Here is a 20,020-nt window from a genome sequence, read left to right on the forward strand (position 1 = left end):
ATCAGAAGGGCAGCGTACCTTGGAAAATGGGATCCTACACTGAGCCCAAAACCAGGCGTGTCCTGTGTCCTCCGGCTGCACCTCCTCCAGCCACCGCCCACTCAGCCCGTCATGTCACCAGAAATTCCTCAACTCCCTCCCAAAAATACACAGAAATGTCCCCAATCTGCCACCAGTCCCGAAACATCACAAGACTGGTGGGATTAATGAGTGATGGAAAATCACATCCTTAACCCTTCATACCCCTGTGACTGCAAGATACACTCACATACCAACACTATGAAGAGGTACTGTGCAATACACCCAGTATACCGGAGAACTGATACTGTGCAGTGTGTATATACTGTATATACAGATACTGAGGATTACACCCAGTATACAGGACAGGAGAAGTGGTACTGTGCAGTGTATATATACAGAATAATACATATACTGAGGATTACACCCAGTATACAGGACAGGAGAAGTGGTACTGTGCAGTGTATATATACAGAATAATACAGACACTGAGGATTACACCCAGTATACAGGACAGAAGGTATATACTGTATATACAGATACTGAGGATTACACACAGTATACAGGACAGGAGAAGTGGTACTGTGCAGTGTATATATACAGAATAATACAGACACTGAGGATTACACCCAGTATACAGGACAGGAGAAGTGGTACTGTGCAGTGTATATATACAGAATAATACATATACTGAGGATTACACCCAGTATACAGGACAGGAGAAGTGGTACTGTGCAGTGTATATATACAGAATAATACAGACACTGAGGATTACACCCAGTATACAGGACAGGAGAAGTGGTACTGTGCAGTGTATATATACAGAATAATACATATACTGAGGATTACACCCAGTATACAGGACAGGAGAAGTGGTACTGTGCAGTGTATATATACAGAATAATACAGACACTGAGGATTACACCCAGTATACAGGACAGGAGAAGTGGTACTGTGCAGTGTATATATGCAGAATAATACAAATACTGAGGATTACATCCAGTATACAGGACAGGAGAAGTGGTACTGTGCAGTGTATATATACAGAATAATACATATACTGAGGATTACACCCAGTATACAGGACAGGAGAAGTGGTACTGTGCAGTGTATATATACAGAATAATACAGATACTGAGGATTACACCCAGTATACAGGACAGGAGAAGTGGTACTGTGCAGTAAATATATATACAGAATAATACAGACACTGAGGATTACACCCAGTATACAGGACAGGAGAAGTGGTACTGTGCAGTGTGTATATACAGAATAATACAGATACTGAGGATTACACCCAGTATACAGGACAGGAGGAGTGATACTGTGCAGTGTATATATACAGAATAATACACATACTGAGGATTACACCCAGTATACAGGACAGGAGAAGTGGTACTGTGCAGTGTATATATACAGAATAATACAGATACTGAGGATTACACCCAGTATACAGGACAGGAGGAGTGATACTGTGCAGTGTATATATACAGAATAATACACATACTGAGGATTACACCCAGTATACAGGACAGGAGAAGTGGTACTGTGCAGTGTATATATACAGAATAATACACATACTGAGGATTACACCCAGTATACAGAACAGGAGAAGTGGTACTGTGCAGTGTATATATACAGAATAATACAGATACTGAGGATTACACCCAGTATATAGGACAGGAGAAATGGTACTGTGCAGTGTATATATACAGCATAATACAGATACTGAGGATTACACTCAGTATACAGGACAGGAGAAGTGGTACTGTGCAGTGTATATATACAGAATAATACACATACTGAGGATTACACCCAGTATACAGGACAGGAGAAGTGGTACTGTGCAATGTATATATACAGAATAATACAGATACTGAGGATTACACTCAGTATACAGGACAGGAGAAGTGGTACTGTGCAGTGTATATATACAGAATAATACAGATACTGAGGATTACACTCAGTATACAGGACAGGAGAAGTGGTACTGTGCAGTGTATATATACAGATTAAGAGCTGATAAATTTATAACTCGGCATCAGGTTGTGCCCAGGAGTCGGGGTGTTTGGGGTGAATGATTGATTTCGGAGAGTGACAAGGGGCAGGCGGATGTGAAAATTAACCAGGTCAGGGGAGGACAGGGGAGATGGTGAGGGTGTTGCAGACTCTCAGTGAGGAGTGATGGGAGACCATGCTGAGGTTTGTAGTTCTCTTATCAGGTCGGTGTTGTGGCTAGTTATCTGGGTGTTGCTTTGCCGGTATCAGTTTTCGGTTAGTTCATTAGATGCTCGAGGTCGTTATTAATTCTGTGGAGGGAGATAAGCTCTGTGGATCAGTGACGCCGCTGATTGCTGCTTATCTTTGCCCAATATTCCATTGAGTTCCCCTTTCATCAGCCGCGTGTTATGATCTGGGACCTGGAGCTACATAAATTATAGCGGGACTTCATAGACAGACGTAGCTCGGGGTCTTAGTCCACCATTGATTATTGTTTACGATCCGACAAATGACTGTGAAATTCTCCAGATTTATTTTGGAATCTTCTCCGGTCAGTGACTATTGTCCGGTCATCCTGTCTCGTTAATCCCCAATCGAGCATGTAATATTTATTAAACAACTAATTACCTAGAGAAATAAAAAAAAGATAATGTATTGATTTCACCGAAACTCAAGAATAGAATTTCCAAAAAGATTAAAAAAATGTTCACCTTCACAGTCAGACCTCGTGGGAAGGAGCAGTTCCCTTCTCTAACCCCTTAGACGCCGCGGCCACTACTGACTGTGGCGTCTGAGGGGTTAATCTGAGGGGTTGATCAGTGTTCTCTCTGATCCTCGGGGATCAGACAAGTTATCCGGCGCTCATGATGTTGTTGTCTTCAGATTTATGGAGTTTGTTACAGATTGTCGGGGTGGGGCTTGTGATAATGGCACTGCCGATGGGTGACCCTCTTATCTCTCCCTGTGATAGGAACCTTTATAAGGAGACGTTTCCCCTCCTGCCCCTTTCTCTTCTCATCTTTCCCGCATGAACATGGCGTCCTGGTATTTTTGGGAATGGGCGCACAAATATCTGCGATTGAGAAACATCGTTCTCCGGGAATGTCTGGCCGAATTCTTGGGGGTCTTTGTGCTGCTCGTAAGTCCCTAAAATGGCAAAAATGGAGCAAAGCTGTGTCTGCGGTCAGTACATGAATAGTAGATATATAGTACAGGATGGCAGTGTATAGCAGAGCTGTGTGTGAGGTCAGTACATGAATAGTACATATATAGTACAGGATGGCAGTGTATAGCAGAGCTGTGTGTGCGGTCAGTACATGAATAGTACATATATAGTACAGGATGGCAGTGTCTAGCAGAGCTGTGTGTGCGGTCAGTACATGAATAGTACATATATAGTACAGGATGGCAGTGTATAGCAGAGCTGTGTGTGCGGTCAGTACATGAATAGTAGAATGGCAGTGTATAGCAGAGCTGTGTGTGCGGTCAGTACATGAATAGTACATATATAGTACAGGATGGCAGTGTACAGCAGAGCTGTGTGTGCAGTCAGTACATGAATAGTAGAATGGCAGTGTATAGCAGAGCTGTGTGTGCGGTCAGTACATGAATAGTACATATATAGTACAGGATGGCAGTGTATAGCAGAGCTGTGTGTGCGGTCAGTACATGAATAGTAGATATATAGTAGAGGATGGCAGGGTATAGCAGAGCTGTGTGTGTGGTCAGTACATGAATAGTACATATGTAGTACAGGATGGCAGTGTATAGCAGAGCTGTGTGTGCGGTCAGTACATGAATAGTACATATGTAGTACAGGATGGCAGGGTATAGCAGAGCTGTGTGTGCGGTCAGTACATGAATAGTACATATATAGTACAGGATGGCAGTGTATAGCAGAGCTGTGTGTGCGGTCAGTACATGAATAGTACATATATAGTACAGGATGGCAGTGTATAGCAGAGCTGTGTGTGCGGTCAGTACATGAATAGTACATATATAGTACAGGATGGCAGTGTATAGCAGAGCTGTGTGTGCGGTCAGTACATGAATAGTACATATATAGTACAGGATGGCAGTGTATAGCAGAGCTGTGTGTGCGGTCAGTACATGAATAGTACATATGTAGTACAGGATGGCAGGGTATAGCAGAGCTGTGTGTGCGGTCAGTACATGAATAGTACATATATAGTACAGGATGGCAGTGTATAGCAGAGCTGTGTGTGCGGTCAGTACATGAATAGTACATATATAGTACAGGATGGCAGTGTATAGCAGAGCTGTGTGTGCGGTCAGTACATGAATAGTACATATATAGTACAGGATGGCAGTGTATAGCAGAGCTGTGTGTGCGGTCAGTACATGAATAGTAGTATGGCAGTGTATAGCAGAGCTGTGTGTGCGGTCAGTACATGAATAGTAGTATGGCAGTGTATAGCAGAGCTGTGTGTGCGGTCAGTACATGAATAGTAGTATGGCAGTGTATAGCAGAGCTGTGTGTGTGGAAACCATGCAGGAATAGTAGATACATGTAGTGAGTGGTATTAGGTGAGGACAGTAATACAATGATTATAAAGCACACAGCAGGTGAATGATTATTGTCCCTTATCAATTTATGGCAAGTCCAGATAACGCACACAGAAGCCAGTCCTACTCCAGCACACATGAACTTTTCATGTCCCTAGTGGTCCTGTGGTCAGCCTCTGGTGGTCCAGTCGTCTCTCTAATTATCTCTGATGATCCAATGGTCAGACTCCTGACTCCAGTGGTCCGTGTCCTGTCATGAGTGGTCAATTAGTCTGTGTAATCCCTGGTGGTCCAGTGGTCTCCCTAATTGTCTTTGATTGTGCATTGGTCAGACTCCTGTCCCCAGCTGTCTCCGGTGCTCCGTGTCCCGCCTCCGGTGCTCCGTGTCCCGCCTCCGGTGCTCCGTGTCCCGCCTCCGGTGATCTGTTAGTTTGTGCATTTGTGTCCCAGGATTCTGTGTCCCGCCTCCAGTGCTCTGTGTCTGGTCTCCGGCGCTCCATGTCCCGCCTCCGGTGCTCCGTGTCCCGCCTCCGGTACTCCGTGTCCGGTCTCCGGTGCTGCGTGTCCGGTCTCCGGTGCTGCGTGTCCGGTCTCCGGTGCTCCATGTCCCGCCTTCGGTGCTCCGTGTCTCGCCTCCGGTGCTCCGTGTCCCATCCCTGGTGATCTGTTAGTTTATGTGCATTTGTGTCCCAGGATTCTGTGTCCCGCCTCCAGTGCTCTGTGTCTGGTCTCCAGCGCTCCGTGTCCCGCCTCCGGTACTCCGTGTCCAGTGCTCCGTGTCCGGTGCTCCGTGTCCGGTGCTCCGTGTCCGGTGCTCCGTGTCCGGTCTCCGGTGCTCCGTGTCCGGTCTCCGGTGCTCCGTGTACGGTCTAAGGTGCTCTGTGTACGGTCTAAGGTGCTCCGTGTCCGGTCTCCGGTGCTCTGTGTCTCGCCTCTGGTTCTGTGTGTCCCATCCCTGGTGATCTGTTAGTTTTTGTGCATTTGTGTCCCGGAGCTGTTTCCTCCGCTGTGTGACACGTTGGGCAGGTGAGTGAGCAGCGTGACGATGGCGGGCATTGTCTGGGCACAAGAGGCTGCGCTTACCTATGACTCTCCTCCTAGGCTGTGTTTTGATTACACAACCCCCGCAGCCGCTGCTTCTGTTTTTTGGGGCCCAGCCTTTGGCTTTCAGATCCTGTTTTTTTTACTTTTCTGCAAGTTTCGATTCCTAAGAAAGTCCTAAAGTGAGTGATCCCTGGAGAGATTGCCCAACGTCGTGACCGCACACCCTACCGAGACCGAGAAGAGAGTCTTAAAGCAACAGGCTTATCAGAAATGGGATCTACTGCCTCAAAAACACAAACATAAAACCATCACCCCAACATAATACCTATATAGAGTATGGGGAGCGCCGGTGCCCACCGGAGCCGTGGCCATTTTCTGCTCTCCTCCATGACCTCCTTCTGTCTCCTAGTTCATCACCACTGCGGCGGTGGCCCAAGGCGTCACCAGCTCCGAGACCAAAGGCAACTTCTTCTGTATGTACCTGGCTGGGGCCATCGCTGTCGTCATCGCCATATACGTGTCCGGTGGAGTGTCAGGTGGGTGCCCCTACAGCACATCTGCCGCGAGGTTATCACCCGAGACTGTGCCACCCTGACCATTCATGGTACCGTCATTCTTCAATTGCAGGTGGGCACCTGAACCCGGCGTACTCACTCAGCCTGTGCGTGCTCGGACGCTTCCCATGGAGGAAACTGCCCCTCTATTTCCTAATTCAGTTACTGGGGTCATTTACGGGGGCAGCGGCGACCTTTGCTCTTTATTATGGTAAGAAGCATTTTCTATACCGCTAATTTTATATATATATATATATATATATATATATATATATATATATATATCTGTAAATAGAGGCAGTATTATAGTAGTTATATTCTTGTACATAGGGGGCAGTATTATAGTAGTTATATTCTTGTACATAGGGGGCAGTATTATAGTAGTTATATTCTTGTACATAGGGGGCAGTATTATAGTAGTTATAATCTTGTAGATAGGGGCAGTATTATAGTAGGTATATTCTTGTACATAGGGGGCAGTATTATAGTAGTTATATTCTTGTATATAGGGGCAGTATTATAGTAGTTATATTCTTGTACATAGGGGCAGTATTATAGTAGTTATATTCTTGTACATAGGGGGCAGTATTATAGTAGTTATAATCTTGTAGATAGGGGCAGTATTATAGTAGGTATATTCTTGTACATAGGGGGCAGTATTGTAGTAGTTATATTCTTGTACATAGGGGCAGTATTATAGTAGTTATATTCTTGTATATAGGGGCAGTATTATAGTAGTTGTATTCTTGTACATAGGGGCAGTATTATAGTAGTTATATTCTTGTACATAGGGGGCAGTATTATAGTAGTTATAATCTTGTAGATAGGGGCAGTATTATAGTAGGTATATTCTTGTACATAGGGGGCAGTATTGTAGTAGTTATATTCTTGTACATAGGGGCAGTATTATAGTAGTTATATTCTTGTATATAGGGGCAGTATTATAGTAGTTATATTCTTGTACATAGGGGCAGTATTATAGTAGTTATATTCTTGTACATAGGGGGCAGTATTATAGTAGTTATAATCTTGTAGATAGGGGCAGTATTATAGTAGGTATATTCTTGTACATAGGGGGCAGTATTGTAGTAGTTATATTCTTGTACATAGGGGCAGTATTATAGTAGTTATATTCTTGTATATAGGGGCAGTATTATAGTAGTTGTATTCTTGTACATAGGGGGCAGTACTGTAGTAGTTATATTCTTGTATATAGGGGCAGTATTATAGTAGTTGTATTCTTGTACATAGGGGGCAGTATTATAGTAGTTATATTCTTGTATATAGGGGCAGTATTATAGTAGTTGTATTCTTGTACATAGGGGGCAGTATTATAGTAGTTATATTCTTGTATATAGGGGCAGTATTATAGTAGTTATATTCTTGTACATAGGGGGCAGTATTGTAGTAGTTATATTCTTGTACATAGGGGCAGTATTATAGTATATATATTCTTGTATATAGGGACAGTATTATAGTAGTTATATTCTTGTACATAGGGGCAGTATTATAGTAGTTATATTCTTGTATATAGGAGCAGTATTATAGTAGTTATATTCTTGTACATAGGGGCAGTATTATAGTAGTTATATTCTTGTATATAGGAGCAGTATTATAGCAGTTATATTCTTGTATATAGGAGCAGTATTATAGCAGTTATATTCTTGTACATACGGGGCAGTATAATAGTAGTTATAATCTTGTATATAGGGGGCAATTTTTATTATAAAAACAAATACAATTATAAAAACACAAAATTGTCCAAACAAAACACAAATCACTGCATTCTGCAGTCACATATGCAAAAGCACTAAATAATCACATTACATACATGAATGAAAAAGTCCACCGTTAGCGGAGAGAGGGGGAAAAAATACAAAAAAAAAACCAAAACCATCATATCTCCTAAGTGAACTTCACATTCCTCCATAATGTGGCGTTCCTCTGACTCCTTCCAATTTCTATGGCTTTTATCCACCTAAGCTCCGACATAACCTGATCGGCCGCAGCGGTGTGATCAAATGGCTCATTGTGCAGCGATAGCCGGGTCCTCATGTGCCAGTGGTAGTATTTGATGACACTAATTATGATATACATGGTCTCTCTGTCGATATTACTGACATTAGAGGGGACACCGTACACTATGTCAGGATACTTTAGGGTCCGCAGTCTGGGGATTTGGAGACGATCGGACACTTCCTCCCGGATCTTCCTTCCTCCCCAGCAATCACATATAAAGTGATCCATAGTCTCCTCCTGCCGACAACCAAGGGGACAGGTCCGATCAGAGACGCTCAGAAACTTCAGATTCCCCCTGACAAAGAGCCGACTATGGAGCGAAAGCCAAGTAATATCAAACAGTTTGGAAGGAAGTCGTCTCCCGTTTAGGAACCTGAGACTGTCCTGAAGGGTGGTCGTGACACAGTCCCTCAGGGCCAGTGGAGAATGGAAGAAAGTCCCACATATCCGAGCATACAGGTCTCTTCTCGTGTTGCTCTCAATGTAGGACCTCTGCAGTCCCCACTTCCTGACACACTTCAGACCATAGTCCAGATACTGGGGGAGGTAGTCACCCGTCCATCTCCTCCTCTTGAGACTGCCGCCTCGCACCCAAGACTCTGCAAAAGGCAATATCCAGTACCGGATACTATTCACCCACAGGGAGCTACTGTTTGAGTCGTTGTTCCCAAAATTCACCTTCAGAAACAAGGAGTCAAAGAAAACCCTTGGATTCAACATATCCAACCCCCCCTCTCTCCGCTGTAAATACGTTACTCCCCTCTTTATTAGGTTCAGCCTATTCCCCCACAAGAGCTGGAAGAACAGGCTGAAGAGCCTCGCTGAGAAAGGCTCTGGCAAAGGGAAAATGACAGAGACATACAAAAACACGGAGACCAGGTAAGTCTTCAACATAGTGACCCTTTCTCTGTAGGTCAGCCTCCAGTTCTTCCATCGCTGAACCTTCACATTTCCGGTTTCCAATTTCTCCTCCCAATTTAGCCTGGCATTATCATCCCTCCCGAATTTAACCCCTAGGATCTTAATATGGGTGGAGGCATTCGCAAACTGCGGCAGATCAAAGCCGGGATCAGTGTCTAATGTCCACAGAGCTTGACTCTTCTCAAGGTTGACCAGAGACCCGGAGGCCTCTGAGTAGCTTCTGATGGACGCAGATAACATCTGCACCTCATGAGGATTGGAGATCACCAACGTCACATCATCCGCATAGGCAACAACATTCAGAGGCAAGCAGTGGGGGACCGACACCCCCTGAAAATCGCACTCCTGCAGTGACCTCAGAAACGGGTCCAGGGCAAAAACATACAGGAGTGGACTCAATGGGCAGCCCTGTCTCACCCCTGCCTCAACTCCAAAAGTGTCACCCTGCCAACCATTAATCAGAGGAAAGCTCACCGCCTCTCTGTACAGTGTCTTCAGCCAATCCACAAATTTTCCCGGAATACCGTACTTTGACAAAGTCGCCCACAGATAGTCATGATCCACCCTGTCAAAGGCTTTAGCCTGGTCCAGACTCACAACATATCTCCCACACCGCTGAGCTTTACATCTCTCGAACATCTCCCGTATCGAGATGACTGCTCCAGAGATGTTCCGCCCTTTTACTGTGCCAAACTGAGAGCCTGCCAACAGTGCCGGAGACAAACAGACTAATCTAGAAAAGAGGATCTTTGCCAGAATCTTCCTGTCCACATTCAGGAGGGCAATCGGCCTCCAGTTCCTGATGTCGCTCGGCTCTTTACCTTTAGACAGCAGAATTAACGAGGAGACTCTCATGGATGGAGGCATCAGGTGATTGTCTAGGCAATTTCTATACACATCTACAAGGATTGGAGCCAGGAGGTCTCTAAATTTCTTATAAAACTCTGCTGTAATACCATCTGGACCTGGTGCCTTCTTCAGACATAATTTATCAATAGCCTCCTTAACTTCCTCCACCGTAAATTCCGCTGTCAAAGGAGAAAAGTCCAGATCATTAGTATCAGGCACTGGAGTTGCCTCCAAGAATTGAGCCATCTTATCTCTATCCAAAACCTTCCTCTGAAACAAGTCAGCATAGAATGATCTCACCACCCCCAGGATACCCTCCCGTGAATCCTGCAATACACCCTGGGAATCAGTGAGACCTGTGACCATTTTCTTGGCCACCCTCTCCCTGCAATTCTCAAACGGATCAGGGGCCCCTAAGGACCCATAATCTCGTTCAAGAACCAGGGAGGTGTACCTACTGTACTGATACTGCCTTATCTCAGATTTCAGCCGGTTAATCTTTACTTTGTCATCCCCACCCGCCGAATACAATGACTCCAATTCCTTACGCAGTCTTAAGCTGGGGTCACACTAAACGACAGCGACAACGATGTCGCTGTTACGTCACCATTTTCTGTGACGTAGCAGCGACCTTGTAAGTCGCTGTTATGATCGCTGCTTAGCTGTCAAACACAGCAGCCGAAGCAGCGATCATAACGACAGTGCTGCAACATGTGCAGAGAGCAGGGAGCCGCGCACACTGAGCGCTGGCTCCTTGCTCTCCTAGCTACAGTACACATCGGGTTAATTAACCCGATGTGTACTGCAGCTACATGTCACAGTGCAGAGAGCAGGGAGCCGCGCACACTGCTTAGCGCTGGCTCCCTGCTCTCCTAGCTACAGTGCACATAGGGTTAATTACACGATGTGTACTGCAGCTACATGTGCACAGAGCAGGAGCCGGCGCTGGCAGCGAGAGCGGCGGAGGCTGGTAACTAAGGTAAATATCGGGTAACCACCTTGGTTACCCGATGTTTACCTTGGTTACAGCTTACCGCAGCTGCCAGATGCCGGCTCCTGCTCCATGCTCGCTTCATTTCGTCGCTCTCATCGCTGTCACACACAGCGATCTGTGCGTCACAGCGGGAGAGCGACGACCAAAAGATGAAGCTGGACATTCAGCAACGAGCGGCGACCTCACAGCAGGGGCCAGCTCGTTGCTGGATGTCACACACAGCGACAGCGACAGGACGTCACTGCAACGTCACAGAAAATGGTGACGTAGCAGCGACGTCGTTGTCGCTGTGTGTGACACCACCTTTAGGTACTGGCTGTACTTATTCCTCCCTTTATTAACTGACAGTCTCTGTAATAGGGATCTGATATCCTCCTTGACGTCCTCCCACCAGTCGGTCACGTTGTCATAGAAGTCAGCCCTGTCTAGATGAAGCTCCATAAGAGAGTGGATACGATTCTGGACATAAACATCATCCAGGAGACTTGAATTAAGCCTCCACAACCCTCTACCAATGTCCGGACGGATAGAGACTCCTAGGCACAAGCACAAAGCGAGGTGATCAGAGTAAGGGACGACCTTCTCACTCAGGGCGCCGACAGCCTCAGTAGGACTCACAAACACAAAATCTATCCTACTGCTTCTGTTAGAACAAGAATATGTGAACTTAGGCTGCCGACCTCCCTGTGTGAAAGCGTCCGTCAGCCCTGCCTGTGTTATGATGTTCCGTAGGACCTTACCATCCCTGGTCACTGTCCTGCCTGAGGAACTGTCACCTGATGTCATTATCGCATTAAAGTCCCCCGCCATCACCACTGGAAGAGAAGTGAAGAGGTAAGGCTTGACGTCATTATAAAGCTGGATCCTGTCAGTCACCGTCTGTGGCCCATAGATGTTAATAAGCCGGAGTCGCCTACCATGGATAGTGACTTCCAGAACCAGACACCTCCCCTTGACCACCTCCGTCATCCTATGTACTGTCACGTCATTGGTGTTAAACAGGACAGCGACCCCGGCATAAGGCTCCACAGCCAGTGACCAGAATGATGGACCGGACCGCCATTCCCTCTCAGCCTCCCTCATAAGCCCCAGAGATGTCAGTCGCGTCTCCTGCAGGAAGATGACATCAGTGCCCAGGTATCGGAGATGCTCATATACCGTATGTCTCGTCCTCCTCACCTTAATACTATTCACATTACTCGAGGTTATTGTTAATGAGAACCCGGCCATCACAACACAGTATAAAAGGAGCAGAGTAACAGCCATCATCATGAATCAAAGATGTTCTGTCCACCACTGGTGTCCATGTCAGTCTCTACCTGATGGTCTACAGAAATGGGCTTCCTTTTCGGCGGGGGATGGTCCTCTACGTCCCTGTCACATTCAGCATCAATTTTCCTCAACTCGTTCTCATATTGTTCACAATTAGATTCTGATAACACCCCATACCTGCCGGACACGACCATTGTTTCTGCAGAACCCAAGACTTTCTTGCTAGCACCCTGACCAGAGTCATAATCTGCCTCAGGTTTACGAGAGGACACATTTTTTTTCTTCCTCTTATTGTGCTTAACGCTCCAGTCCTCAGACACAAAGAGTGATGCAGAAGAGGGGCCTACCTGAGGCTGCTGGACCTGAGGGACAACCTCCATGTTCCTCTTTGTACCCTGCTGCTCTGGTGTCACATAGGCGGACTCCTGGTGGGCATCTGAGTTGGTCGATATCCCTCCTGACATTACATCCTCCTCCTCCTGTGCCCCTGCCACAACCTCAACTACCCCTGCCATCACATCCTCATCCGGGAAGGCTCTGCAGATGTTGTGCCAGGCGTCTGGACAGTCCCTGTGAGGGTGGCCCATCTTACCACAGAGGTTGCACCGGACGTCCTGACAATCTGCAGCGATATGACCGATGTCCCCACACAGGCTGCACTTCACCACGGTACAGGCATTGGCCAGATGACCCTTTCCACCACATTTGAAGCATTTTCTGGGCTGCCCGGGATAGTAACATCTCCCCTTCTCCCTCCCAATGAAGAAGGAGTTGGGTAGATGGGCAGTAATGTTGTTGCATTGCCTCAGCTTCACCTGTACCTTCCACCCCATTGTCCAGATACCGTCCTCATCTCTGACCTTGGTGAGTCCAGAGACGAGGTCACAATGTCTCCGGAGCCACACCTCGATGTCCTGTGGGGGAACGGCCTCATTCCAGAAGGTGACATTTACTGTAACAGTATCTGGCCTGGAAATAGGAACCAACAAGAACTTATTCCAGCCCTCAGTGTCCCTGAACTTGGGGTAAATGGCCCAGAATCTGTCCAGATCACCAACGAGCTTGAAACTGACCTCATAGCCCTGCCTGTCCTGCAGATTAGAAACCGCCAGTATCTCATGTACCACAAACCCCATCTGGCGGCACAGCAGCTCTCGCACCACATATCTGCGCTGCGGCAGATCCTCCTTGGAACCTATGTACTTAAAACGCCCAACATTTATACGTTTAAACGTCTGGCCGGAATACCTGGCACTAGAGGTGAAGGATGGGGCACCGCGGCTCCAGGCATTCCTGGGGGGCACCCGCTGGGTCACACTGGGCTGACTGACAGGGAGAGGATCTGCAGCAGGGGGGGCCGTCACACCTTGTGGATCAGATGGTAAAGGGGGAAAGTCACATATGTCATGTACATTAAAATGAGCAGCATCATTATCAGACAGTACAACGTCCATCACAGATTGTGAATCCCCTCCAGCCCCCGACCCCACAGGCACAACGACACTATCCCCAGGCTGTGCACCGGCTTCATCAGCACAATCAGTCTCACACATACTGTCCTGCTCCTGTGAGGAGCATGCTGAGACTTGTGGTGCCTCTGCTGGAGTCTGAGGCGTATGCTCCTGTTCAGACTCTACAGGCTGTTCCTGCTGCTGCAGTGGTGCTCCCTCCTGGAAGCAGAAGCGTGCAGCCTGTACCACCGGCCGTGCCTGCTGCTGGGGGGTCTCGTCCTGAACAGTCTCTGACTTTATGTGGGGGGTCCTGGTCTCCACAGCACAGTCTTGTGTATAGGAGGCAAACCGGTCCCGATTCACGTAGGTCTCCTTCAGGGGCCCCATCGCCTCCAGACAACAGTCCATGTCTTGTACCACACCGGCCAGCTCCACACCCAGCGCATTCAGCCTCATGTCATACGTGGCATTGTTATCAGGGTGACTGGTCTTCAGGGGCCCCATCGCCTCCAGACAACAGTCCATGTCTTGTACCACACCGGCCAGCTCCACGCCCAGCGCATTCAGCCTCATGTCATACGTGGCATTATCAGGGTGGCTGGTCTTCAGGTGGTAAATACAGTCTATTTCACTTTGCAGCATTTGTTTATGCGTCTGCAACTCACCCATCTTCCTTACCAGTCCGGGTATGTCCTCCGCCAGCTGCAGCTCGGGCGCACGCCCCGTCTCCACAGCTTCAGGCTTGGCCACAGGTGCAGGGACTTTGAACACAGGCTTGTCACAGGCCTCCAGTACAGATGTCTGCATGGCGGCCTTGCTGGACCCAGGCACTGGAACTTGCTTACCACTGGCACCGGACTGCGACCTGGTGCGGCCTGAGCTCGCCATGCCGGACACCACATGCTGCTGCTGGAGAATTTCTTGCAGGTTCTGTTTCTCTCAAGATGTCCTCTGTCTGCGGGCCGGAGAGCTGAGCTGCGGGCTAGAGAGCTGAGCTGCATACTTGATGGTGATGGAGGCTGAGCTGCGGGCCGGAGAGCTGAGCTGCACACCTGATGGTGATGGAGGCTGAGCTGAGGGCTGGAGAGCTGAGCTGCACACCTGATGGTGATGGAGGCTGAGCTGCGGGCTGGAGAGCTGAGCTGCACAACTGATGGTGATGGAGGCTGAGCTGCGGGCTGGAGAGCTGAGCTGCACACCTGATGGTGATGGAGGCTGAGCTGCGGGCCGGAGAGCTGAGCTGCACACCTGATGGTGATGGAGGCTGAGCTGCGGGCTGGAGAGCTGAGCTGCACACCTGATGGTGATGGAGGCTGAGCTGCGGGCTGGAGAGCTGAGCTGCACACCTGATGGTGATGGAGGCTGAGCTGCGGGCCGGAGAGCTGAGCTGCACACCTGATGGTGATGGAGGCTGAGCTGCGGGCTGGAGAGCTGAGCTGCACACCTGATGGTGATGGAGGCTGAGCTGCCTGCGGGCCGGAGAGCTGAGCTGCACACCTGATGGTGATGGAGGCTGAGCTGTGGGCCGGAGAGCTGAGCTGCACACCTGATGGTGATGGAGGCTGAGCTGAGGGCTGGAGAGCTGAGCTGCACACCTGATGGTGATGGAGGCTGAGCTGCGGGCCGGAGAGCTGAGCTGCACACCTGATGGTGATGGAGGCTGAGCTGTGGGCCGGAGAGCTGAGCTGTACACCTGATGGTGATGGAGGCTGAGCTGCGGGCTGGAGAGCTGAGCTGTACACCTGATGGTGATGGAGGCTGAGCTGAGGGCTGGAGAGCTGAGCTGCACACCTGATGGTGATGGAGGCTGAGCTGCGGGCCGGAGAGCTGAGCTGCACACCTGATGGTGATGGAGGCTGAGCTGCGGGCTGGAGAGCTGAGCTGCACACCTGATGGTGATGGAGGCTGAGCTGAGGGCTGGAGAGCTGAGCTGCACACCTGATGATGATGGAGGCTGAGCTGCGGCTGGAGAGCTGAGCTGTACACCTGATGGTGATGGAGGCTGAGCTGCGGCCGGAGAGCTGAGCTGTACACCTGATGGTGATGGAGGCTGAGCTGCGGCTGGAGAGCTGAGCTGCACACCTGATGGTGATGGAGGCTGAGCTGCGGCTGGAGCTGAGCTGTACACCTGATGGTGATGGAGGCTGAGCTGCGGGCTGGAGAGCTGAGCTGCACACCTGATGGTGATGGAGGCTGAGCTGCGGCTGGAGCTGAGCTGTACACCTGATGGTGATGGAGGCTGAGCTGCGGGCTGGAGAGCTGAGCTGCACACCTGATGGTGATGGAGGCTGAGCTGCGGCTGGAGCTGAGCTGCACACCTGATGGTGATGGAGGCTGAGCTGCGGCCGGAGAGCTGAGCTGTACACCTGATGGTGATGGAGGCTGAGCTGCGGCTGGAGTTGTGCACTGACCGGGGCTTCTCTGCAGGAATCACAACACTTCACACTTTGCTGCTTTTCTTTACACACTTCTGGCTTCTTTGCTGCACTTGGAGTTGGTTTTCCTCCCAAAACATGACACATGGATTCTCTATCTTCTCCTTTCTTGCTGGAGCTTTGTGCTACAGTCACCGGTCTCACAGCGACTCTGGGGGTGCTAATCCCAATGGAAGAGGCCTGGGAGCCGTGTCCCAGTGTAGGCCGGGAAGCCTGGGCCTTGCCTGGGGAACTTCCCCGCCCAGGGGGGCCCCGCCCTGGGCTTGCTCCAGACATCAGGAGAACTGCTCACACACAACCTCACAGCTTGGGGGCAGTATTATAGTAGTTATATTCTTGTACATAGGGGCAGTATTATAGTAGTTATATTCTTGTATATAGGGGCAGTATTATAGTAGTTATATTCTTGTACATAGGGGGCAGTATTATAGTAGTTATATTCTTGTACATAGGGGCAGTATTATAGTAGTTATATTCTTGTATATAGGAGCAGTATTATAGTAGTTATATTCTTGTACATAGGGGCAGTATTATAGTAGATATATTCTTGTACATAGGAGCAGTATTATAGTAGTTATATTCTTGTATATAGGAGCAGTATTATAGTAGTTATATTCTTGTACATAGGGGCAGTATTATAGTAGTTATATTCTTGTATATAGGAGCAGTATTATAGTAGTTATATTCTTGTACATAGGGGCAGTATTATAGTAGTTATATTCTTGTATATAGGAGCAGTATTATAGTAGTTATATTCTTGTACATAGGGGCAGTATTATAGTAGTTATATTCTTGTATATAGGAGCAGTATTATAGTAGTTATATTCTTGTACATAGGGGCAGTATTATAGTAGTTATATTCTTGTATATAGGAGCAGTATTATAGTAGTTATATTCTTGTACATAGGGGCAGTATTATAGTAGTTATATTCTTGTACATAGGAGCAGTATTATAGTAGTTATATTCTTGTATATAGGGGCAGTATTATAGTAGTTATATTCTTGTACATAGGGGGCAGTATTATAGTAGTTATATTCTTGTACATAGGGGGCAGTATTATAGTAGTTATATTCTTGTACATAGGGGGCAGTATTATAGTAGTTATATTCTTGTACATAGGGGGCAGTATTATAGTAGTTATATTCTTGTACATAGGGGGCAGTATTATAGTAGTTATATTCTTGTACATAGGGGCAGTATTATAGTAGTTATATTCTTGTACATAGGGGGCAGGATTATAGTAGTTATATTCTTGTACATAGGGGCAGTATTATAGTAGTTATATTCTTGTACATAGGGGCAGTATTATAGTAGTTATATTCTTGTACATAGGGGGCATTATTATAGTAGTTATATTCTTGTACATAGGGGGCAGGATTATAGTAGTTATATTCTTGTATATAGGAGCAGTATTATAGTAGTTATATTCTTGTACATAGGGGCAGTATTATAGTAGTTATATTCTTGTACATAGGGGCAGTATTATAGCAGTTATATTATTGTACATAGGGGGCATTATTATAGTAGTTATATTCTTGTACATAGGGGGCAGTATTTGTGGATTGCTATGGTTTCTGCCTCGTATACAGAGGTGGCGGTGGAGCATCTTTGTGACTATTATATGACTTTTCTCTCCTGCTTGTTTTGCACTCGGTGACGGTATTTTTTTACAATGAGACGAACATAAAGATTTGACTTGAAAACAGGAAGTGGTCTGGTCGGGTATGAACGCTTCTTTCCATTCTCTGGAATACTTCCCCCGCTTATTTCTGTGATTGACGTTTCTCAGACATTGTCCGCTCTCTCGGCTTTTCTCTGGATTGTTGGATCAGTGATATCCAGACTTCATAAACTTTCCGTTTCTTCCACAGACGCCATTCAGCATTACAGCAGGGGTAACCTGACGGTATACGGACCCCGGGAGACGGCCTCCATATTTTCCACCTACCCGGCCCCCTATCTGAGCATTAGGAATGGCTTTTTGGACCAGGTATGTACTAGTGGTAGAATTTGTCTGTTGTCTTCTGCCCCCAGTGATGCTGAGACACCCGGTGTCTGCCTTCTGCCTTGTAGGTGATGGGGACGGCCATGTTAATGATCGGGATCTTGGCCGTCTGTGATCCTAAAAACAAACCTGTCCCTAAAGGCCTGGAACCCATTGTCATTGGCATGTTGGTGTTTTCCATTGGACTGTCAATGGGAGCTAACTGTGGATACCCCATTAATCCAAGCCGGGATCTGGGGCCGCGGATCTTCACCTGTGTGGCCGGATGGGGAGCGGATGTCTTCAGGTGGGTCTGAGGGTGTGCGGATATTGGGGTCTCTGCTGGGGGAGTCTGATGATTGTACCCTTATTTCTTTTTCATGCAGAGCTGGTAACAACTGGTGGTGGGTCCCCGTGGTGGCGCCATGTGTCGGGGGGCTTCTTGGCTCTTTTATCTACCAGTTGTTAGTGGCGATCCATCATCCCGTGGAAAATACAGATAACGAGCAGGTCATGAAGGGCGTCCCACCGGAGAAATGGAGAGAAATCCCAGTATACACCATCAATATGGACAATTCTCTGTCACACCAGTTATGAAACTTGGTTGGTCTAGGGCAGTGAAAGGGTTCATTGTAAGCTCCCTGGAGATCTGAGGTAGCAAAAGGGTGTAATATAAATTACCTGGTGGAGTGGGGTCACGGAAAATATCCATTTAAGTTCCCTGGTGGTCTAGGGTAGTGAAAGAGCTGCTGATGGTGGAGGGCAGGAGATGGATTCATTGTAAATTTACTGATGGGGTAATGAGTGGCTTATTGTATGGACCCTGGTGGTCTGGAGTAGTGAAAGGATTCATTGTATGTTCCCTGGAGGTCTGGAGTAGAGAGAGGATTCATTATATGTTCCCTGGTGGTCTGGAGTAGTGAAAGGATTCATTGTATGTTCCCTGGAGGTCTGGAATGGAGAGAGGATTCATTGTATGTTCCCTGGAGGTCTGGAGTAGAGAGAGGATTCATTATATGTTCCCTGGTGGTCTGGAGTAGTGAAAGGATTCATTGTATGTTCCCTGGAGGTCTGGAATGGAGAGAGGATTCATTGTATGTTCCCTGGAGGTCTGGAGTAGAGAGAGGATTCATTCTATGTTCCCTGGGGGTCTGGAGTAGAGAGAGGATTCATTCTATGTTCCCTGGAGGTCTGAAGTAGAGAGAGGATTCATTGTATGTTCCCTGGAGGTCTGGAGTAGATAGAGGATTCATTATATGTTCCCTGGAGGTCTGGAGTAGAGAGAGCATTCATTGTATGTTCCCTGGAGGTCTGGAGTAGAGAGAGCATTCATTGTATGTTCCCTGGAGGTCTGGAGTAGAGAGAGCATTCATTGTATGTTCCCTGGAGGTCTGGGGTAGAGAGAGGATTCATTGTATGTTCCCTGGAGGTCTGGAGTAGAGAGAGCATTCATTCTATGTTCCCTGGGGGTCTGGAGTAGAGAGAGGATTCATTCTATGTTCCCTGGAGGTCTGAAGTAGAGAGAGGATTCATTCTATGTTCCCTGGGGGTCTGGAGTAGAGAGAGGATTCATTCTATGTTCCCTGGAGGTCTGAAGTAGAGAGAGGATTCATTGTATGTTCCCTGGAGGTCTGGAGTAGAGAGAGCATTCATTGTATGTTCCCTGGAGGTCTGGAGTAGAGAGAGCATTCATTGTATGTTCCCTGGAGGTCTGGAGTAGAGAGAGGATTCATTGTATGTTCCCTGGAGGTCTGGAGTAGAGAGAGGATTCATTATATGTTCCCTGGAGGTCTGGAGTAGAGAGAGGATTCATTGTATGTTCCCTGGAGGTCTGGAGTAGAGAGAGGATTCATTGTATGTTCCCTGGGGTCTGGAGTAGAGAGAGGATTCATTGTATGTTCCCTGGAGGTCTGGAGTAGAGAGAGGATTCATTGTATGTTCCCTGGAGGTC

The 20,020-nt window shown here is 47.6% G+C and overlaps 1 protein-coding gene across 1 annotated transcript; it reads left to right on the forward strand.

The window, feature by feature from the left end:
- Positions 1-2,118: 2,118 nt before the first annotated feature.
- Positions 2,119-19,852, forward strand: AQP10 (aquaporin 10). The gene is made up of 7 exons (XM_075329670.1): positions 2,119-2,220; positions 2,990-3,157; positions 5,999-6,125; positions 6,217-6,354; positions 17,957-18,075; positions 18,159-18,376; positions 18,456-19,852. The coding sequence occupies exons 2-7, from the start codon at positions 3,047-3,049 to the stop codon at positions 18,664-18,666; spliced, it is 924 nt and encodes a 307-aa protein (XP_075185785.1). The 5' UTR covers positions 2,119-2,220; positions 2,990-3,046; the 3' UTR covers positions 18,667-19,852.
- The last annotated feature ends 168 nt before the right edge of the window (positions 19,853-20,020 follow it).

This window comes from Anomaloglossus baeobatrachus, chromosome 12, assembly GCF_048569485.1.
Source record: "Anomaloglossus baeobatrachus isolate aAnoBae1 chromosome 12, aAnoBae1.hap1, whole genome shotgun sequence".
Lineage (NCBI taxonomy): Eukaryota > Metazoa > Chordata > Amphibia > Anura > Aromobatidae > Anomaloglossus > Anomaloglossus baeobatrachus.

Coding starts and splice junctions, on each gene's coding strand:
- AQP10 (XM_075329670.1), top strand. CDS start 3,047: ATGAACATGGCGTCCTGGTATTTTTGGGAATGGGCGCACAAATATCTG. Junction 18,076..18,158: donor GGAATGGCTTTTTGGACCAG/GTATGTACTAGT, acceptor TCTGCCTTGTAG/GTGATGGGGACGGCCATGTT. Junction 18,377..18,455: donor TGGGGAGCGGATGTCTTCAG/GTGGGTCTGAGG, acceptor TTTTTCATGCAG/AGCTGGTAACAACTGGTGGT.